Genomic DNA, 23958 nt, shown 5'->3' on the forward strand with positions numbered 1-23958 from the left:
AATACAATATCATGTGGCCACTTTGTACCAACTCGTGCACAAAGGTAGGCCTATTATTTATCAAATCAAATCAAAATCAAATCACTTTATTGTCACTCAACCATATACACAAGTGCAACAGTGGGTGAAATTCTTGGGTGCAGTTCCAAACAACATAGCATTCATGACAGTGATGAGACATATACCAATTTACAATAAACATAACAGATTTACAAAACACAATGTACGAATCTAATATACACATAATTACTCACAACACAATATACAAATAATAATAAACAATGTACAGTATACAATACACACAATACAATAAAAATAATATATCTAAATGTGCAGTAAGGTTGTATAGTGGTTGTATTGACATTCAGGCTGTCGGTTGATAGTCAGTTGCCAGTGTGTTGTTGAGAGAAATATAATTTATGACAGTCCAGTGTGAGATTAATAAAGTGCAGTGCTGATATATGTTGATCGTGAGAGTACAAAATTCTGATTGCTTGGGGGAAGAAGCTATCATGGAGTCGGCTGGTGCGGGTCCTGATGCTGCGATACCGCCTGCCTGATGGTAGCAGTGAGAACAGCCCATGGCTCGGGTGGCTGGAGTCTCTGATGATCCTCCGAGCTTTTTTCACACACCGCCTGGTATATATGTCCTGGAGGGAGGGAAGCTCACCTCCGATGATGTGTCTGGCAGTTCGCACCACCCTTTGCAGTGCTTTGCGGTTGAGGGTGGTGCTGTTGCCGTTCAATTGAAATACAAACTATCAAAACGTATATGGCTGTTCTCTCTACCTGTAGCTTTGGTCTTCAGCAGTCAACACCCGATTGCATTGCACCACCCACTGGTGAGAACGAATAGCACCAGGTTGAGATTGTGCATCGGCACTCTGCTGCTTTTCCTGCAGTTCCCAGATGTGGAAGGTGGAATTTCCAACCGAATTTGAACCACTGAATTTGATGAAGCTAATTTTGCAAAATAGAACAGGTTGAATCTAGATCTAGATGGTATTGGAAGGTGAATATTTATTGTTGAATTTTTAATAATGAATTAGTTGTGAAATGTTTCCAAATAAGATATTCAATGCTTAAAAATACAACAATGTTAAATTTCAGCATCCCAAAATGCAAGCACTGAAAATTCAACACATTAAATTGCAAGCACTGATAATACAGTGCATATATTTTTTCGATTAGAGCAATTCAACATGCTTTTATGCTTCAAAGACTTTAGACATGGAATTTACTTCCATAAAACTGTAACAGACCAAACATTTACATTCAAATATTTTGAAGAATTTATAAACTAATTACAAATATTTAAACATGTATGAAAAATACTAAAGATGAATATGTTTAATATGTGAGATTAAACAACATGAGAAAACTGTCCTGAAAACATGAGCCCCTGAAATAAACACATTTAATGAATTTAGTGAAGTATGAGCTACTTTTAGAAGTGACTCCTCACTTCATCGAACTGCACTGGCTGACTGGTTGCTCAAGTTAAGTTCAAGGCATTGATGTTTGCTTGAACAGCCACCGGCTCTGCACCTCCTATCTTCATTCACTACTTAAATTGCTTACAGCAGCTAGTTGGCTCGCACCTGCCTGCCTGAACACTTCCAGTTTAAGAAACAGTTTCATAGACCTGCAAAAAATCTTTCAAACTCTGAGTGTCAATGACACACATGATGACCTCAAGTTTAACAGTGCCACATTAACTCTCACTAACTAACTTAGAAACCTGTCAGTTTTCTGCATTACAAAGCATGGCTTCCGATATAACTAAAGAAAAGTCTGACTAATGCTGCACTCCATTCAACTAACAAAGTTGGAATTTGCACCTTTCTACTAGGAAAAGTGCAATGGAACGCCACTTAAAGTGGAATTTCCAACTTGGAAACTCATGAGGAAACCTTCAATTCTGATTTCTCTGAGATGCAGGTGCGTTACGTCACACAAACATGTCAGCATGCACACAGATGTATGAAGTTAGTGATAAACATTCCCTTTTATTAAACAATATTAATCAATGTGGGGGCCTGGATAGCTCAGCTAGTATTGATGCTGACTACCACTCCTGACTCCAGTCAGGTCTCCTAAGCAACCAAATTGGCCCGGTTGCTAGGGAGAGTAGAATCACATGGGGTAACCTCCTCGTGGTCATGATTAGTGGTTCTTGCTCTCAATGGGGCGTGTGGTAAGTTGTGTGTGGATCGTGGAGAGTAGCATGAGCCTCCACATGCTGTGAGTCTCTGTGGTGTCATACACAACGAGTCACGTGATAAGATGCGCAGATTGACCATCTCAGACGCGGAGGCAACTGAGACTTGTCCTCCGCCACCCGGATTGAGGTGCGTAACCGCGCCACCACGAGGACCTACTAAGTAGTGGGATCTGGGCAATCCAAATTGGGAGAAAAGGGGATATATATATATATATATATATAAGAGAATGTTCCTACATTACATGATATTAAAGCTTGTTTAACAAACGTTTGTGGAGATCACTGTTCAAAACATGGTAAATTATACAAAATATAATATTATTCAAAATATACATCATTACAGTGAATATCATGTTCTTGAGTCTTTAAGATGTTCTGCTCCAACAACCTGCTTTTAGATGTTTTGCTGTTGTGTAGGATGTAAACTGTTGGTAAACTCATTTTCATACTCTCTTTTCCTGGCTGCTCTACCTAACAAACCAAGAGCAGTTTACCCGTCCCAAAAATGTGACTGCATTGTGTAAGTCGACGGATAACGCCAGACAGTCAGACACTGAATCAACAGTAAGACACCAGAAATGAGTCGTACACATGACACAGGTCAGTGAGTGAGCTCCTGCAGTCTTACCTGAAGCTCCTGACAGAGCAACACAACAGCACAGCATCATGAATGAGGCCCGTCACTCGCTCAGAGAGAAAACATGACAAAAGCATAACAATGATTCAAATCAAAAACACACTGAAGAAAGGAGAAAGTGAAAGCTACAATGCTGGAATGAGGGTGAAAGAAAGAAAAGTCAAAATATAGATAATAAAAAAGTCAAAGCCACATAAAATGACAACAGAAAACGGTTATTTTAAAGCCGGTGTGTCATAAGTAGTGATGCACCGAAATGAACATTTTGGGCCGAGACAAACTTCTGGAGACAATGGGCCGAAAACCAAAACCGAAAATGTCTTTTTATACTGTGTATATTCTGTATATATATCTTATATTTTCATTAGACTTTGGAATAATTATTAACTATCTATCTATCTATCTATCTGTCCTGTATATGTATGTATATACTGACTTTTGCCTAACATAAGCAAACATTTATTGTACAAAGTGCTAATAAAGTACTTGTGAATACACAGCAAAGGACAAAAGCATACCTTCCTATTCTAATAGTTTTCTTGTATCTGTCCATTATCCATTCTGTCAACATTGTTGTGAGTGGAGTTTATCTGGTGCAGTTTCAGACGAAAGCGGGTTTAATTGGATTGGTGTATGACACAGCTGATTTAGAGTGCGGCTTCAGGTCCAACAGTAGGTGGGGATGTGATGGTGCCTCACAGCCTCTGAATACGCACGGTAAAACGCTCTTTATTAATGCACTGATATTCAAGGCAGCGATCGCTTCATTACTTTTGGGAATGTAGACTTTAATAGGCAACTAGGTAACGCAAATACTAACAGAATGTGCGTTTGCATTTTCTGTAAACTCCATTGAGTGTTTTTGTGCTGTTGTGCTCGTTCATGTGGACACACACATACACTGAACAGATGCGCATCTCAATTAGAAGCACTATGTTTTTACCATCAATATACTGTATATTTAAACATGAACTGCTGTTTACAACTTTTCTGCATTTCTTCATGTCAGTGTCTCTGTTACTTGGTTTTAAAGTAACAGTGTTTGTTCAGATTTTCGGCCAAGATTTTGTTTCTCTCTCTTTTGACCAAAAACCGAAAACAGAATTTTCGGATGAAAATTTCGGTGCATCCCTGGTCATAGCCGTAGATGGCCTTCACACACACACACACACAGGAGTGACTGACCTGGTTTCCAGCAGAACTCTTCTTGTTTGCTTGGTTACTGCGCTGCTGAGCACTGACAGACAGACAGAGAGAGAGACGTGAAATGAGAGATACATGTTCATTAGGCAGATCAGGCAAATAACAAAACAACAACTCAGTTTTAAACTCTTTTCATTTACTTTATGTCAATTGTTACTGTTAACAAATGCAATATCAAAAGTAGAACTGGTGATCTTTTTTTTCACTGTTGCACATACTTTGCAAAGCCGATGAAATCTTCATGGTTTGTGTTGATGTACGCGAGCTGGACATCGATAAGCAGCAACACCTGCAGAAACACATGTACTTATGCATCTATCCTGTGTAAACATATCAATCAATTTACTATTATTACTGAGCTATCTCAAGCTCACTAGCTTCATACAAAAATGTTTTATGTATAAAGAAATCTGTTCATTTAAAAAGAAATAGATGTATAAGTAAATGTACAGATGTTTATATGCGCTGTATACAGTCAGTACGCATGTACTATTGCACCTGTTCTTTGGCGCAACTCTCTCGGTCACGGATGTGAGAAGCAACAATGCGTTCTGTCTCCTCCCGCAGATGAGGGAAAGAATCCAGCTTAGAATGAAATAAAAAAAACAAATCACATTCATGGTTTTTTGGATAATGCATCACTGGGTTTAAAATGGTCACAGCATGGTCTTTTTTTCTTTTTTTTTTTACAACATCTCTAGTTCAATGGACCCTCAGCCAAAGAAAAACCTGCAACTGAAACCTGACCTCCTCCACTGTTTAGTCAGGCAACCTAAAAAGGTCTTTCCTATGGTAACATCTAAATGAACTAGTTTTATTCAAGTCAAAACATTTTAATATAATTGAATCAACCTGACTTCATCGGGTTACACCAACAAAAGGTCAGATCAAGTAGAAAAAGACCCTTTCAGGTAACAACCGCACAGGACCGCTTTTGCCCGTGTCCCATGTTATATTGGTCATGGTGAAGGTCTAGGAGTTCTTGACTAGTACGGGACCAGTGAAAACACAATAAAAGCAAAGTGCATTGAGAAAAACACATAATTCTAAAAATGACTGAACTCTGTGAGGTAGTCTACTTTAGAGCTTGGTCATGGATTTTGCAAAAATGATAACAAAGGTGGCGGAAAAGGCTGATAGCCGATTAATCGGTCGATGGTTTTTAAAATCGATTTACAGAATTGCAGATATTCTTAGTCTTTCCTTACCATGACAGGCACAAACACAGAGGCTACGAGAGCCCAAAACTAATAAAATCCCAGACGCAGTTCCAATAATAATCAGAAAAAAAACATTGGTGCACAACAATGGACTTTTAACTATAAACAAGCCTGAAACACACCAGGGACTCTTATTTTGAAATAACAGAGACTTGGCTTCTTAACAAGGCTCTGTGTATAAAAGTTAGCTAAATTAAGCTTTTAATAGTCTATATATTTAGCAGATGAGGTTTAATGAGGAATAAGGTTTATTATTATTCACAAGATGCAAAGTTGGAGACTATATAGTCACATTTTTGCATGCCCTTACTTGATAAACTAATCAAAATAACAAAATATGCATTGAAGTGAGGATAAATATATAGATGAATATTGTCAATGATTTTAATGCAGTAAATCCCCGGGAGGTGTCTGTGATTGTTTTTATTTCACCTCTAGAGGACGCTGTTATACTGTAGAATTTCTCAGCGCCGGCAACAGGGGAACAGGAAGGAGATTTAAAAAAAAACAACAACTATCGGCAGCTATCGGCACAGATTTTTGCAGATAACCGACAGTTCCAAAAAGCAACTATCGGTATCGATTAATTGGTAAAAAAACGATATATCTGTAAAGTAATTATCACTGATATTCCTCTTTATTCTGTTTATTTATCATCAGTTCTGCTTCGCTGTAACACACATTGTACATACCTGCCAATACTGGGCCCTACTGTTACCTCACAGCATTTGTGATCTTTTCTGAACCATTATTAAATGATTCACTACTGTACCTCAATAATACAGTAGTTCACATTCAAAAGTTAATTAAGGAACCTGCAGTATGGTAACTGTGGCATGGTAAACGAAGTGTTTCTGTGTAAAGAGCACCTTATTGGAGCACTGACGAACTGTGTTGATGAGCTCCTGAACCACCAGATCAACACACTTGATACACGGCTCCTTCAACTTCACTATCTGCTTCTTCACTATCGCCTCAAAGGCCATGTCTGGAGTGAACAAACCCGTCCTGTGTTAGAAAGACACACAAACATTTGTAATCATGTAAATGTCTTCACATCACCACTGATAAAAAACAAACACGGGATGCCACGCTTCTTATACATACATATGTAAAGGTGTTCAACTTCGGGCACTTTCATGTCCCAGGGGTTGATTCCAACAGATTTCAACTTTTTAACATCAAAACTAACTTGTAAACTTTTCACCAGGCCTTCATCATTTATTTTTGCTACTTTTCAAATGTCTTTTATGTTTAGATTGGACTGTTTTAGTCGTATTAAAAATACAAATTATTACAAGTTTAAAACTATGATCATCTAAAAAATGTTGTATGAATATTGTGTGAAAATGATTTCTATCAATGTTTCAAAAATCTCGACTGTCCCACAGTTGTGACGTCATTTCCACCACACCAAACAATTTTGCCTCGAATGAAGTTTTGTTCAAAAGTTGGTGTACTTGTTAACCAAGTGGACAAAAGTATCAGTGAAGAGCATCTTTGAGATGAAATATGAGACTAAACAAAGAAAATTATTGGGTGTCATTTCCAGTCAAGCTTTCATTTTGACAAATTACGCAAATAGTGTAAAAATATTCTTTTATTGTGTGTATTTAGGATACATGAAATGTTAGCTATGAAATTAGTCTTAGCAAGACAAAGGAGACGGTCATTTTATTTGAAAATGTTAAAAATGTCATCTTCGTCAGTGTCATTTCCAGCACAGAATTCTATTAACACAATACATACGACTGAAAAGCAGCTGTAATTGATTTTCTGAAGACTTTTAGTGGCACACGTGTGAGTTAGTGATGAACGACTGAATTCATAAATTAATCACTGAACACATTTACGTGCTCAAACATATTTTAAACGGAATCACTTTGAATCGCCAAGTTTTTTGGCCATATTCCGATTTTATATATATATATATATATATATATATATATATACACATTTGCCATCGAAATGATTCAACCCCCCTGACCAGCAATACATTCTGGTGATGTGAATTAAAACACATCAACTAAAACCTCAGTAAACAGTCCAAGTAAGTTTTTAATACACATTTGAGTGATTTTGAGAACAAAGAGTTCAGTTTACCCAAATTTTAAAATAAAAAATAACTAATTCTCTCCACAAATGTCATGTCAAAAATATGATATGTCAAAGTCAATTATTTGTGGAGCATCCTTAATCCTTAATAACAGCAAATAAATGTTTCAGGTAAGTGTTCTCAGGACACCTCTCTATTAGAATTTTTAAATATGTCTCATGAGCAAAAGCTTCTAGCTCATTGACATTCTTTGGTTTCTATGCTGCCACTGCTTCCTTGAAATCCCAACAAAGGTTTGCAATGGGATTTAATGATGGACTGAAAGGGCCATTTTAGGACATTCCACGACCTACCCCTGAACCAGATTTTGGACAACTTGGATGTATCCTTGGTGTTATTGCCTTGCTGGAAAGTCCAGTGATCACCGAGATTCAATTTACTCACTTAAGCATCACATTTTTCATGCCAAAATGGCCTGATACCTGAAAGAATCCATGGTGTCTGTCACATAGTCAGGATAGCTGTTTCCTGCAGCCGCAAAACACCACCATAACAGGACTGACCCACCTCCATGCTTGACTGTGGGGATGGTGTCGTTCTTATCATCACCTTGTCATCTTACTCCAGACATACTGCTGACCCATGGGTCTAAAACTCATTTTCAGTTTAGTGTCATACGTCTATAAAACCTTCTTCCAGGACTCCACAGGTCTTTCCTAATTACTTCTTGAATATTCAAGTCAACATTTCCCTTGGTGAAGTTTTTCTTTCTTCCACACCCCAAGAAGGTTGCTGTTGTACCATATTTAAAAAATATATGAATGATGCTGCCAACTTTGTCTATTGGAAATTGAAGTGCCTTGGAAATGTACTTTTAGCCATGGCTTTTCTTGTGTAATGAAATAATCTCCTCTATTAGCTTTTGAGACAGCTTATTTTTAAATGGCATTTTTTGCATAGAAATACATTTTTGCTTACAACGCTGAACTTAAATTTTAAAACTTAAATAAATGCCATTGCGGATTGATAACTTAATTTTGTTTTAAAACAATTATTTGTGTAGCCTTACATATTTAAGAAACAGCTACATACAACAGGGGTTGAATAATTATGACATGGCTGTATTTTTAAAAAATCCTGCTATTTAGAAATATTAGGTTCTATATTCACACTATGACTTTGAATGTGTCACTCAACTGATATAGATGTAAAGTTTACAAATTCTGATTCATCAGAAAAGCTTACCTCTGTAAATCCTTACTGTCTTGGGGGTGTTGAATAATTTCGATTACAACTGTATATATATATATATATACACACACACACACACACACCGATCAGCCACAACATTAAAACCACCTGCCTAATATTGTGTAGGTCCCCCTCGTGCTGCCAAAACAGCACCAACCCGCATCTCAGAATAGCTATTCAACTCACCACAATTGTACAGAGCGGTTATCTGAGTTACCGTAAACTTTGTCAGTTTGAACCAGTCTGGCCATTCTCTGTTGACCTCTCTCATCAACAAGGCATTTCCGTCCACAGATCTGCCGCTCACTGGATGTTTTTTGTTTTTGGCACCATTCGGAGTAAATTCTAGAGATCAGCAGTTACAGAAATACTCAAACCAGCCCGTCTGGCACCAACAATCATCCATGCGACTATCTAATCAGCCAATAGTGTGGCAGCAGTGCAGTGCATAAAATCATGCAGATACAGGTCAGTAGCTTCAGTTAATGTTCACATCAACCATCAGAATGGGGAAAAAATGTGATCTCAGTGATTTGGACTGTGGCATGACTGTTGGTGCCAGATGGGCTGGTTTGAGTATTTCTGTAACTGCTGACCTACACATTATTAGGCAGGTGGTTTTAATGTTGTGGCTGATTGGTATAATATATATATATGTATATATATATTCATTCATTCATTCAGCTGTCCATCGTGTCCGATGAAGACATCCTGTGAATCTGTTTCCTCCACAAATTTCTGTCTTTGGCGAGTTTGCCAGATGTTGAGAGGAATCTGTTTTGCTTTTAGGTTTCGTTTGATAGTGTCTTTGTACCGCAGTTTAGGTCTGCCTCTGCTGTGAAACCCTTCTTGAAGTTGTGAGTACAGGATTAGTTTGGGTAGTCGGTCATCTAGCCGGAAGACATGACCAGTCCATCGCAGATTACGCTGGGCAAGGAGTTCATACATGCTTGGTAAAGTTGCACGCTCAATGATGGAGTTGTTTGGTATGTGTTGCCACCATTTGATGTTCATTATCTGCCAGAGCTGCCTCATCATAAAAGCATTTAGCTTGTGAGCAGCAGCCCTGTATATAGTCCAGGATTCGGCCCCATAGAGAAGTGTTGGGAGCACAATGGCCTGATATACTGTACATTTTGTTCTCAAGGTGAGGTATCTGTTCTGCCAGACCCTGTCCTTTAGTCTTCCAAAGGCTGCTGAGGCTTTTAATTCCGTAATTTTGTCCATTTTGTTGTTACAGCTGACAGTGGAGCCGAGGTACCTAAACTGGTGCACCTGCGCGAGGTCTTCTCCATCTATCTGAATTTGGCTGCCCATGTCATTTGAGCCAGGAGGTGCTTGGTACATCATCTCCGTCTTCTTGATATTGATCTTCAGACCGAAGGCTCTGGCTGCCCTTATGAAATGAAAGATGATATCCTGTGCATCTCTGAGAGGATGGGCTACAAAGGCGGTATCGTCAGTGAACGTGAGTTCACGTACTACTACTGTCCTGGTTTTTGTGGCTGCTTTGAGCTGATTCCCTTTAAGCAAGTCTGCACCTGTTCTTGTCTGTATGCGCACACCCTCTTCATGACCTTTGAAAGCATGGGCCAGGACAGCAGAGAGATATATCGAAAACAGTGTCGGGGCGAGCACACAGCCCTGCTTCACACCATTGTTAACTTCAAATGGGTCTAAGGTCTCTCCCTTCATGTTGACTGAAGCTTTTATTCCAGAGTGCAAGGCAGCGATAAGGTCAGTGAAGTGTTTGGGGCAGCCAGCTCTCCGGAGGACTTTCCAGAGAGCATCTCTATTGACTGTGGATTTCACGAAGGCCTTCGACACTAAGACCATGTAAAGCGGCATATTTTGTTCTATACATTTTTCCTGTAATCGCTTGAGAGAAAAATATCATGTCTCCTGTGCCTCTACCAGAGCGGAAGCCACACTGGGCCTCGGGCAGCAGGGTGTCTGCGTATGAGGACAGTCTGTTTAGAAGGACACGCGCGAAAATCTTTCCTGGTATTGAAAGGAGTGATATACTGCGATAATTGCCGCATAATCGTCTATCACCCTTTTTAAAGATTGTCACCAATCTGGCATCCTTCCAGTCCTGTGGGACTTTAGCATGGTTCCATGCTTCCTTGATGATGGTATAGAGTGCTTCTGTCATTTTTTGTCCTCTGTGCTTGATTACCTCGGGGTGGAGTCCATCTGCACCGGGAGATTTGCATTCACTCAGCAAATTGATGGCCTCCAAGACTTCGGCTTGGTCGGGATATTCGTCCAACCAATGTTGAATTGGAGACTGCGGGATCCTGTCGATGACATCGTGGCTTACAGAGGTGCTTTCATCGAGGAGGACGTTGAAATGCTCTGCCCATCTGTTGAGCATGTCCCACATCTTAGTGAGCAGCGTTTGGTTGTCATTTGCCAGCAGTTGGTCAGGGTAGTTAAGTCGTGGCCCCCAGCTCTCATACTTTGGTAAAAACCTTTTGTGTCATTCCTATCAGCATGCTCCTGAAGCTCCGCTGCTTTATCCGTCCACCACTGGTTCTTTAGTTCCCTGCACCTTTGTTGGAGTTTCTTGCAGGCATTCCTGTATTTTGTCTTGTTTGAGCGTGTGTTCCAATTCAGAAGATTGACTTGAACTGTGTTCGTAATGGCTATGAGTGCAGCCAGTTCTTTGTCGTTCTCATCGAACCAGTCTTCATGTTTCCTGGTGGCAACGCCCAATGTTGTCTTAGATGCTTCGTAGACAGCAGACTTGAAGGCGTCCCAGCGTGCTTCCACAGATCCAGACGGGACAAATGCTTCATGCAGTTTGGCGCTCATAGTCACCTCCAAGTCGCGGTGTGTGTTGCTGCATTTGAGCTTGATGACATTTAGTCTTTGGGTTTTTGGTTTTGTTTTCTTCATTTTTTTTCGCACCCTCAGCTTAGTGGTTGACTTGATCAGCATGTGATCAGTGCTGCAGTTTGCACCTCTCATTGCTCTGGTGTCAAGAATATCGGCCAGGTCGCACTGGCGAGTGATGATATAGTATATGAGGTACCAATGTTTGGATCTTGGGTGCATCCATGAGGATTTATAAGCAGGTTTGTGTTTGTAGCATGTGTTTGTGATAGCTAGCTCATGTTCCATACACAGGGAGAGCAGGAGCTCTCCATTCAAGTTGGTTTAGCCACATCCAAATTTTCCTAAGACCTTCGGCCAGGTGGTGTGATTTTGCTCCACTCGAGTGTTGAAATCCTCCACAAGGAGGATTTTGTCAGAGTTAGGTATGGTTCTTCGTATTTGGCTGAGCTGGTCATAGAATCTGCTGATGGATTCTTGGCTGTTGGTCATTGTTGGGGCATAGGTAGCTATTAGTGTACAATATCGGCTGTTGGTTAGAGGCAATCTCAGAGTGATCATTTTGTCATTTACTGGTTTCGGCTCCTCTGTCAGTCTTGGCACAAGGTCATTTCTGACAGCCAGGGCCACTCCTGACTCAGCCCTGTCTCCAGAGGGCTTGCTATGTCAATTCTGTATTTAGCAAGTTTGTGCGATATGATTGCACTTCTGCGTTCTGGTCTTTCACTGTCTTGTCTGTCTAGCATTGTGTGCACATTCCAAGTGGCGACATTTAAATTGTAAGTTGGGTGGACCTTTTTATCCTGGGCGATGTCCAGCTAGAATGGGTATTTATTGGAGTTCATGATTCATAGGCTTGCAGGCAAGACTTTAAGGATACACTGATTTTTGCCAGTTGTCAGAGTAGCCCACTCCACCACTGGTTGCATATTGATCTGGCAAGGGGATCCAGGAAGAGATCAGCAGTGCAGTGGTAACAGTGACTGGCCAAAGGAGCTGCGGAGTTTGCAAGCACAAACGCCCTTACAGGTTGTCTCTTGGCCTGGCTTTTCTGTCTGGGTGTTTCATCCCATAGCCTTCAGTTTCCATACCTGACCCACAAGGCAGTGGGTTTTCTCGTGGCCCTGAAGGGGGAACTTAGTGGGTAGGATACAGCGGAGGGAAGGACTGCCTTACTTTCCTTTCGTAGTGAGTATTACGCTGCTACCCATATGTGTCATGTATTTATATATTTATGCCTGTACATCCCTATAAGAAAGTAATTCTGTTTTCTCCTTCGCATAATTTTAAGATGAGAATAATAAAAGCAGAGTGGATTTAAGAACATTGTTGTGCATACAGACATTTTATAAACTGTGCATAGGAACATCTGGCAAATTATTGTACAATCAAATATAGGATTCTACGCACATCTATATAAATGAAGCACCTGATCTGGATTCATCCATTGTGTGCAATTACAAATCCCTTCTTCATACTCAAACTGAACAATAATGATACAGGGGTACAATCTGTTCCAAAATGATAGAAGTGAAACACATCATTCTCAATCGACATATCAACTCTCACCTGATACCATGAATGTTCTTTATGGCATAGCTGATTTCACGGCGCATTTCTTTCTCATCACACTCCATCTGTGTGGCACAAAAAAATACGTTTTTATTAAAGGACTACTAATTGTTAAAAACACCTGCAGCGATGAGTTTATTGCACATTTTCAACCACTTTGAATTTAATAAATGATAAAGAAAATCGAGTGGAACTCTGAAAACTCATAAAATCCATTTCCTAATCCAGACTTCTCAGACATGTTCAATGAATGGAAACAAAGATGTTACAACATGATGAATGAAGAAACCTTTTGACAATGCAGAAAGACAGTAAATACCTAATGCAGGAATGGACACTAAATGAAAATGTTTCGAGAGTTTTCTCAACACTTGCCTTGACCAGCTCAAAAGGGAAGCGCTCGTGGAAAATGCGGTTGATTTTGGCTCCACCCGACAGTTCGACCGTGTCCACCTGATCACCAGAACCTTCAATACGTTTCTCAAAATCCACCGAGAACTGCTGCACCATCCTGTCAATTACACACAGAGGTTAACAGACGTTTGTTATATTTAATGACAACATGGAACAGCATTCACAGCCAAATCTAATAAGACGTCTTTCCAGCATGATCTCATGGAAATTATGGCATTAACAACACTTTTGTAAAATGATATTTCGTGGTTCATTACACTTTATCATGGCAGTTCTGAGGTGTAATGTCCACTGTGTGGTGCTACAAGAGAGTTAAATGTTCTTCCAAACATGAGGTTTTTAAGGTCTTGGTGGGGGGGGGGGGGTTGCGTTGCATGTCTGTTTCGCAGGGTAATGGATCAGGAGCGATAGAGGGGAGGGGAGAGAGGGGTCCTGAGTGGGGCCAATGCCTGAAACTTCACCGGGTTCCAATGTGTCAAAATCACACATTAATTAGGATTGACACTGCTCGAGAGGACCCAAATGCATTAAAAACACGCATTGATTAATTAATGTGAACGATCACCTCATGAGCACGTAAGTCTCGAAACATGAATTAATTTTAAAACATTTGTTGTTATTTAAAGTAGGCTGTCTAATTGCTACAATTACTGCACAGCTAGACTGTCAAGTTATTAAATGAACACAGTGACCCCTTGAACTGTTGCTGGCGGGATGTTTGGAAACATTGTAATCACAACACAAGTTACACATCCTGACTAGCGTGTACCTCAGTTCAAGTTCACCTGTTTGTGTTCATTGTCAGTGCAGATGTCAGATGTAATATGACATTCAAGATGTGCCTTTTTGTTTTTTTCATAATCGCTGACAAAATAAAAAACCCATCATCAATTTGCTGTGAGTATGGTGTAAAATGAAGAACTAACTGCAGCAGAGCTTTGGTCTTGCGTGAGGGGTCATCGGGCCGGTAGTGCCGGTACTCTTCCGCCTCTTTGTCCAGCGCCAGTAGCTGTGACTGCAGTTTACTGCGGAAGGTGGGGAGTGTATCCCGGATGTGGTTGGTCAGTTGCTATGGAAACACAAACACAGATGTCCATAATACCAGAATTACATAAATTACACAAAACATTTAGGAAATTCTCAATGTAACATATGGTTTGTCATTTGTTTTTTAAAAATTTTTATGTAATCTATGCTGAAACTCTAAATCATTTAAAGTTATAAGTGACAGTTTAGTTCAGTTCAGTTTAGTTCTTCCATGTCTAATGTTACTCTAACTGCATATTGTACAGCTCTCTGGAATATTTGATTGTGATTGGTCAATGGCTGCATTTGGCGGTAAAATTTTTCAGTATAATGACCGCTAAACAGTGTATTTGACAGTTCTCGCAGGCAAACGATAACTTACATAGCCGTGCTAGTTTAATGTCTCTCGTGTCACTCCATGCTCTCTTTCTTCTCACATAATAAAATCATTTACACTCAAATCAATGTTTCACGTTCATTCCATGTATTTGTACTTCATGGTATTGTACATTACCTCTTACACAACAGATCAGATGAATGGAAGGTGTTGGTACCTGATTGAGGACTTTCTGCAGGTATGGGGTGCCCATGTTGTCTGCTATGTGTCTGTAGGATGGATGAGAGAGAAAGAACTTCCTCTCTGCTGCCAGAGCGGCTTTAATGTCCTTCTTCCCATCGATGTCCTTCTGACTGCGGTTCACCACCCCAATATAACCTGAGTGACAGAAAGAGAACATCATGCATGCTGGAGGCCGGAGAAAGACAATCAGCGTTCACTCTTCATTTCAAATAACCATTTTAAAGATCTTTAGTTTTCCAAAATGAACATTCTGTCACATATTTACTCCTCCTCATGATATCCCAGGTGTGTATGACTTTCTTTCTTCACCAGAACACATTTGAAGAAAACTAGAAAAATATCTCCGCTCAGAATAGAGATTTCCCTTTTTGAAGCTCCAAAAATCACAGACAGTCAGCATAAACATCATCGATACGACACCAGCTGTTAAATGAATGTCTTCTAAAGCGACACAATCACTGAGGCACGTGCGACACACCCGGAAGAGCAGCGCTGTTTACAACTGAGTAGGAGGAACACTGTACAGTAGCTTGGTTGGTTTTGGTTTAGATCTGTATTTGTATCTGTTTGTTTATCACAATGGTGTGTTTGTGTGCTTATCCTGGATGTCTCAACCGAGAGAAAAATGTGAGATTACCTCTGTATCCATGGCAACACGAATACGTCACAAGAGAGACCGCGTGAACTCAGCGCTCTCGTCAACTGCTGCTGACCGGAAGTGATGGTTTAGAGTTAAAAATGTTAATATTTAATTTGGATCTTTTTTGCAACAAAAGTGATCGTTTTGCTCTAAAAGACATTAATTTAACCGCTGGAGTCGTATGGATGATGTTTATACTGACTGTCTGTAATTTTTGGAGCCTCAAAGGTCGGCTCTCCATCCACTTGCATTTTAAGAACCTACTGAGCTGAGATATTTTTCTATTTTTCTTCAAATGTGTCCTGAGAGAATTTTCATTTGTGGGTGAACTATCCCTTTAAGAAGTCTTAAAAGGGCATTAAATTCGATGAACCACTTGTAACTAAAATGTTAAATCATGTTGTGAATTCACAATGTTGTGGGTGTTAATAAAAGAAATGGTACAAAAGTTCAACATTGATCAACTGCTATTGACTTTTGTATACACATTTAGTATCTTCTATATTTTTGTACATTTTGTGTTGTATCTTATCAATTATTGATTGTATTCCTCACAAACCCTCAAACACGCACATTATTTTCCTTATTATATGTATCTGTGTAATTTTTCTTTGTTTTTACGTCTATCGTGTTGTGAAAAATCAATAATAAATGTTACTTGCAAAAAAGAGAGCAGAGAACATAGCCTGTAATAAACTGTAGATTAAAATAAAAAACGATCAAAGAAGATGTAGCCCTCTGTGGCAGATGCTTTTGTGCACCACTCTTGCTTGAAAAAAATATATAAATAAAAGCTAAAATTGCAAAAGCAGCATGAATTGTTTCTCACCTCGGCGCAGTGGGAGGAGCCTGTTCTCTAAAACATCTCTGGCATCGGTGCCTTCATCCATCAGGTCCAGTTTAGTGATCACACCGATAGTTCTCTGGCCTGTAACATGAACACAAAGAGTTAGCAAGAGATCACTTTCTAACCACATTATTAAGCTTACAATTACACTTAGTCAAAACGGAAAACTTTTTCATGCATTTATTGGCTGCTTTTTAGGTGACAGGACAGCAGAGACAGAAGATAAGTGAGCAGAGAGGGAGATGAATAGGATCGGCATATGACAGGCTGGAATTGTACCTGCAGCCCCACTGGAGCATGTGCTTTACGTCACCGTTCGAACAATGACGCAATAATCTTGTGCAATAATGTCTAAACCCCTGAGTTTCCCAGTCGTAATTATGACTTCAGAGGGTGTTCATGTGCAATTTCCAAGTAAGAAACTCATATTTATGATAACTCGGATATCACATAAATGCAGCATAAGCAGACCCGGATGGAATCTGTAGACTTTTTATCGAATTTTCTGCACTGGGAAAATCTGCGGAGGGGATTTAAACATAGTAAAATGTGTTAAATGCTGCTAAAAGTACGGTACTGTTATTGGTAACTGAAAGCATCATGAAATTAGCCAAAATAATTAACAAACAAGCACGCAAATAATGGGGAACGTGTAGAACTGTTATGAATGTCATGTTATGAATGAGTTGTGCATGCACAGAGCATAAGATACTCTCAAATAAAGGATAGTCACCCTGAGGGTCGACATCTTTCGCCAGTTTCAGCGCGTCAGAGTTGGCCAGGTCAGTATTAGCAGGTGTGACGGCCAGTATGAGGCAGCTCTCTCTCGAGATGAACTGCATGATCATGTCTCGGATCTGCTGCTCGATGTCTACTGGCTGATCTCCCACTGGCACTTTAGTGATGCCAGGCAAGTCAATCAGAGTCAAATTCAGCACTGTGCACAGTGAACATGTCATGAAAGAGTGATACAGACCAGCACATTGTTTCTGGTGAATTTTGTGTCAAATAAATGTTTCATCTGTGTTTGGCTGCAGTACCATGTGGGGAGAAAACCCTCAGGTTGATGGGAATGGGGGAGATGCCTTTATTTGCCCCAGTGACACGATCTGTCTCTGCCTCAATCTCCTGACGGACCTCGTCGAATTCAGTGAACTTCTTCCCTTTGCAGTGCAGAAACTCGGCCCATTCTGAAGAAAGAAAATGACACATTCAAGAAAAACAATATCTACACAGACAGACAGACCGATTTGATTGTACCTGTGTTGGAACTGATGAGCTGCAGAACAAGAGGTCTGCGGGTGACGATGCCGGATCCACGAGGCAGAAAATCCCTGGGAGAAAAAAGCTCATCATTTCACTAGCTCAAAATAACAAGGCTACATGAAAACATCACTACATGCAATGCAGTCCACTATGTATTGTGACAGGCCAATACACTTGGCTATGTTCCTCTCCCCATTATAGAAATGTCTTTGAATAAATCTTGTCAAAATATCAGGCCTAATCTGGTTTACGGTTTTGAAAAGTAACTTGCCAGTCATTAGAAAGGGATTTTATACTATGACATCTAATGTACTCTTTTTTTTTTTTTTTTTTTTCAGTACAACAGTATATATTTGAACTAAAATATCTATATATAACAACACGTTGTCAGATGAAGAACCGTCAGTAATGATACTGATTTACTGTATGCTTCACAAATCTTAAAGGCGTTGTAAGCGATTTTAGTGTTCTGAAGTGACTGAGCCGTTGAATTAGCCACGCCCCCTCATTCCAAAACCCCGCCCTCCAAAGATCATTTTGAGACCAAAAACCGAGCAAAAGAGCGGCATTGTTTGTTCCTGTGGCTGTCAAATTCAACAGTGGCACAACAGCGTCTTCAACTGACAAACACTATGAATCACAGCCTCGATCCGCTTCAAATACAACACTATGAGAACGAGCAAAATGATTGACAGGTGAAAAGCGCCAATGTCCGCGATCCGCAGACACATTATGTTTGCTGTTTAGAAAGTCTTTCCGTGAGATATCTCAGGACACTCATTTCATTAATATCTTCAAGGGAGTAGGGACATTTTTTGCATACTTTTCTATGAAAAAAATCGCTTACAGCACGTTTAAGTATATAAAACAGCTCTTGGTTCATTTCTGAAAGTATTGCTTCCTTTAGTTCAGTAAGTGACTAAACAGTGAGTCGTTCAGACTCTGTGAATCATTCAGTGAAGATTTCATCAGACTGAATCAAGTTCGTGAGTCTTTTAAAATACTCTTTTAAAGCTGAAGTGTGTAAAGTCTGCGCCACTAGCCTCATCAAACAGAACTGCAAAAACAAACATTGTTTTCAAACACTCCGCACGTCTGCTGTTGATCGAACAAACACATTCTCCATTGGACAGCCAATGTTGCTGTGTCGGTCTAGACGGGTCGCTCAAAACAAAGCAATTTTTTAGTTTTCGAGGAAATCGACCTCCAGATGGCTTACTTACTTATAGTTGTCTCTGCATATGAAGCTGGGATAGGGAAAAGTATTATAACATTGAAAAAGTCTGCATCGAGAAGAACACACAAGAACAGGCAAAAGAGTCATTTGATCGTGAATCGCTGTTTTTACACACAGCCCATGAGGACAACTCAATAGAAAGACATGTTTTCTTGCCATTAACTCCCAATAATATTCCAATAATTTCCAAATTTCTTGTGGTTTAATTCTTGTCTCAGTGCATTCATTTTAGACTGCTAGATCCCCACAACTCAGGTAAAATGTCTTTACAAAACCATTTATTTTGCTGTGGATTTAGTAGCGGCAGAGCAACGCTGTTGGAAAGCGGTGCAGGGAACGCTGCCGGGGCAATATGTTGTTCTACCACTAATAGTATAATAGTATGCTATACAGTATGTAAAAGTATAAAATTATACTATATATAAAAAGTGTGATAATTACCTTTTTTGGCCAATTAACAAAAGTATGTCCTTCCAAAAATCTGATACCCTTGTCAAAGGAACATTTTCTGTTTTCATTTTGAGTTCTTGTTGCATACGTCTCATTTGCTATCATTGTATTTTATATTGTATGAACTGGTGGTGTTCTGTTAAAAAGCCATGACATTTGACAATTAATATATGTAGCTGCATGCATTATATTTATATCAGCGAAACTCTGCTCTCTCTCGATATCAGCATGGGCCACATCGATATTTCTCAATAACAATCCGGGGATAAAGTGATATCGACCACTCATCCGGGTATTGGGAGTCATCTTTCCTACTTCTTCTATCACTCTGTAATCTCTGCAAGTAAGCGAATGAAATAATTGAACTCCAATCAATGTTTCCTATCCATTTATTTATTTGGCAAGTAATAAACTGGATTTGAGCGGTCAGGCGGTAATTTTCAGAATTCTGCCATTTCTTTCTTCTCACATAATGACATCATTTAAACGCATGTCAATATTTAATGTCAATTTATTTGAGAGGTAGCCGTGTAATAAGTGGGACAATGTACAGTCATTTGGTGATTAAAGCAAAATAACCCCCTTCAGGATGACACAAGACGTCGATGTAACCCTTTCGGGGTTTATTTTCAAACTGTACCTTGTCTTTATGCACACCGTGATTCAAGTCATCCTACATGTTCATCACAGTGCTGCTGGTGAAATGAAGTTCCTTCACTCACTTGCCCACGAAGTTCTCGAGCACGGAGCTTTTGCCGGCGCTCTGTCCGCCCACCACTGCGATCTGCGGCAGGTCGAGGTTACAGCTCTGACCGATGGAGCTGAACGCGTCCTGCAGCCGGTTCACCAGCGGGATCAGGTCCTCCATGCCCCGGTTCCCCATGATGATGAAGATGATGATGATGACTACAGAAGAGGAGGAGGATGCATTCAGCTTCACACACTGCGCGGCAGCAATGATTTTCAAGCGCATTACTTCTATTAGTAGTCATTGTTGCTGTACATAATGGTGGTGAAAAGCCTCAAGGATGAGTTTTTATCAGATTTATGATGGAGGATATCAAGATGTATTCGGGATAATATAAAGGCCATGGATGCATTTATACGGGATGAAATATGGGATGTAGAAGCATCGTCTCCATTCACTGACATTATTCACAGAGGGAAAGACTTACCGTTCTCTCCTACTCCACCTCAGCCGTTTTAAATCAGCGACAGCCTTAAATCTCGATGTTTAATCCAGTTACTGATGCGGAACACAAGCCATGCACGACAGACTTGTTATTGTCGGCACATCGGAACAGACACGTCTGTATGTCACGCTATTTCAGCCAAGAGATTTTCACTAATAGATGTAACCAATAACTGACGGTCTGGTGGCGGGTTTATCAATCCTAGTATGGCGAAACCTTAGCTCACGACTGTTCGTTTAAAAGACTCCTGGAGCGTCCAACAGGACATCCGATTAATATTCATGACTCAAGCCGTCACTCTAGGAGGATTCGCCAATTGGCCAGCAGGCTAACGGTCATTAACCAACGACTTGTCTTTCAGCCAATCAGTTAGGGCTACTGGGCGCACGTCCAGTTACGTAATGAATATTCATGAGAACAGCATTTCTTATAGTAGGATTTCCGTCTGGAGAAACCCTTAACGCTAAAAGCACACCATACACTTGAAGAACATCTCATTTTCTTATATTCAATTTTATAGATATTTTTTCGTGGTTGCTCACTATTAAGCAGTTGAAAACCTTTTGTCTGTAAATCAGATTTCTACCATTATCGATTAGATTATTATTAGATTATTAGAAAGCACTGGTCCGATGAACGGGCCTTATTACATCTTCTTGTAGTGAATGAAACAGCATGAATAAATGTAGCTATATTTGTATCTGCAGACATACAGTACATCAGTATATAATTGTTGAAAAAACAGTCGTGACTGATGTCTCTGTAACGATGCTAGGTGGCGCTGTTTAACCTGTTAATACGCGTGCTCTCCCCTTTTAAACACTGCAGCTTTATAGATCTTGTGGTCAAAAAAATAAGTGATAGAAGGAATTAGATTTCTTCCAGAGATATTTTTCTAAATGTCCCGTTTCACTGGATAGAGCTTTAAAGAAAAACGAAAAAACAAGTATTTAAATGAAAGAACATAATAATCTCTTTAATTTCTTATTTCTTAATTGCTTTAAGTGTTTAAAGGTTACATTTTCCAAATGTTGTTCTATTTTACATCCATACCCAGAACTGATAGCTTTCTCTCTGTCATAAATGTATAGAAAGTGAACCTTTCCTAAGTATGTAAAAATATTTTCTGTGCATTTGGTTCTTGTGTGTAATTTTTTTTTTTATTTTATTTTTTTTTTACAGTAATCACTAGAATCACTTTCCCAAATATTGCTGTCATGACTATACTTTGTGATCAGTTGAATGCCACTTTGGTGAATAAAAGTATCAATTTCTTTCCATAAGAGCAAAATCTGTACATTATTCCAAACTTTTGGCCACCAGTGTATATGTAGAAATACAATGTGTAGGCCTACATATAATGGTACACATTAAGAAACTTTGGATGACATTATATTTACATGCCCTTATCAGTATTTATAGTATATTTTTATATATTATAGTATATTTTATATATCAAAAAAGTGCTTATAAAGAATAGCTTGAGCATTATTTTAATCCAGGAAAATAAGGATGAGACTGTAAAGGTCTTTGTGACCTTGCTGAGAGAAATCTGGGCACTCAGCCATGACAGAAAAATACTAGGGGGAGATTACTCTTCAAAGCACTGAATGGCACAGACAGTTTTTATTGTATACTTTCGTAATAAATTGATTTAAAAGGTTATTTTTAAAAATAGACTAACTACCAGAATTCCACCATAAAAAAGAAGTCAGAGAGTCTGTGAAATAATGGTGGCGAACAAGGAGAGTGGAGAAGCATGCAAATTGGTTAAGATAACAGGAGGAGTGTGCTTATGAGGTAATGTGTGATAACAGAAGTGTATAAACAAGTAAGCTTTGAATGAGAGGATCAGACAATACAGCTGGTGTCTCGGCTTTGTTGTTTTGCTCAATAAAGTCTAACCTTTGACATCTGGAACCCCGGACTTCAAGAGTTTTCTTACTGAGAGAGAAAAAGAGTCTTCAATATTCCACGACATATTCAGTATTCAGATATTTTTAAAACTGGACAGATATGTGGATACTTTTTTATTTACACTATTCCTATTTAATTCCTATTACCAATCAACATGTCTTAACACTCATTCCAGAACAGGATGTGGCCCATATGGCTGATTAACTTAATAATAATTAAACTTCTTCGTCCATCCATTAAATTGCTACAGAGCAATGTTAAGGCTCTATTACATTATTGGTTGTCACATCAAAGATATTTTCAATTTAATATGTGTGATAACCAGTAATACTAAAACAATGGTGTACTGAAATATGCTAGGTTTAATTCCCTCAAAATGTTTTTTTTTTTTTTTTTTTGTACTCTAAATATCATTATGCAAGAATAGCCTACAGAAAAAATGTCAGTGTAAGTGTTCACACATTATTTTATTATTTTATTCAAGGCTCTATAACATTATACATGCAAAAAAAAAAAAAAAAAGACAAAAATGAAAATGGGTGATGAAAAAATGACAAAGAAAAAAAAATAAACCTATTAAATCATATCTTAAGTGAACTTTATTTGTAGTCTCTTGTAGTGTTACTCTTGTAGTACTGCCTGATTTCATATGAGAGCATTTGTTAACGTTTAATTCACACAGACTACACAGTGATATGACAGTTAACAGACTTAACCCTTGTGCAACCTTCGGGACATTTTTGTCTTTTTCATTTTTGTTTTTTGTATCATTTTGGCTGTGTTAATGCCAATGGCATACATTTTGCCAAAGGTGTGTATTTTTGGGGGAATTTTGATATTTCAACCTCAGTTCCTATAATACATCTATAATACACTGTGTACACAAAATAGTTACACTCAGGACCTTCAGGACAAACATTTCCCCATTGAAACCCATTAAAACTGCAATATTTGATCCCAGTGCCATTAAAGCATATAATCATGAATTCTATGATATTATGCTTTCATTCCGGAGCCCTGGCCTAGCCTATGGAGCAAATACAAGCTTTTCCCTATTTTCTATTTGCTGTATAAGAGAGCACTGCAGGCCAATTGAATAAATGATGCAACTAAAATTCTGTGTGTGTGTGTGTGTGTTGGTATGGATGTCAGAGTGTGTTTTGTATGTGTGTACTGAGAAATGTTTGTGTGTGTGTGTGTGTGTAAAAAACAACAGTGGCATTATACATTATTCAAAATCCTGAAAATGAATGAATATTTGGTAGTTATGATCAGGACTGATGTTTGTTAAAAAAATCTAAGTCGACAGACGATGTGACGCAATGCAAGAAGCAGATGTGTGAAACACGAGCTCTGTGCACTTTGCTGTTTATTTTATTATTTTCAT

General features: G+C 39.1%; 1 protein-coding gene across 2 annotated transcripts in view; it reads right to left on the bottom strand.

Annotated features, from left to right (window-relative positions):
- Nucleotides 1–20883, bottom strand: part of LOC127440725 (dynamin-3-like) — a 68458-nt gene extending 47575 nt beyond the window's left edge. The window contains exons 1-14 of one of the 2 annotated variants that reach the window (XM_051697501.1): nucleotides 20637–20883; nucleotides 20184–20367; nucleotides 17769–17842; nucleotides 17549–17698; nucleotides 17242–17445; nucleotides 16491–16589; nucleotides 14996–15156; nucleotides 14342–14484; nucleotides 13377–13512; nucleotides 12999–13066; nucleotides 6154–6292; nucleotides 4563–4649; nucleotides 4283–4353; nucleotides 4047–4098 (exon numbers count right to left, since the gene is read on the bottom strand). In XM_051697501.1, coding sequence (XP_051553461.1) covers nucleotides 4047–4098; nucleotides 4283–4353; nucleotides 4563–4649; nucleotides 6154–6292; nucleotides 12999–13066; nucleotides 13377–13512; nucleotides 14342–14484; nucleotides 14996–15156; nucleotides 16491–16589; nucleotides 17242–17445; nucleotides 17549–17698; nucleotides 17769–17842; nucleotides 20184–20344 — 1545 coding nt within the window. In that variant the 5' untranslated portion in view covers nucleotides 20345–20367; nucleotides 20637–20883. Of the gene's footprint in view, nucleotides 1–4046; nucleotides 4099–4282; nucleotides 4354–4562; nucleotides 4650–6153; nucleotides 6293–12998; nucleotides 13067–13376; nucleotides 13513–14341; nucleotides 14485–14995; nucleotides 15157–16490; nucleotides 16590–17241; nucleotides 17446–17548; nucleotides 17699–17768; nucleotides 17843–20101; nucleotides 20368–20636 lie in introns of those variants that run through there. The other variant, XM_051697502.1, reaches the window with a different exon arrangement.
- Between the last annotated feature and the right edge of the window lie 3075 nt (nucleotides 20884–23958).

This window comes from Myxocyprinus asiaticus, chromosome 5 (genome assembly GCF_019703515.2).
Source record: "Myxocyprinus asiaticus isolate MX2 ecotype Aquarium Trade chromosome 5, UBuf_Myxa_2, whole genome shotgun sequence".
In the NCBI taxonomy this organism is placed as follows: Eukaryota; Metazoa; Chordata; class Actinopteri; order Cypriniformes; family Catostomidae; genus Myxocyprinus; species Myxocyprinus asiaticus.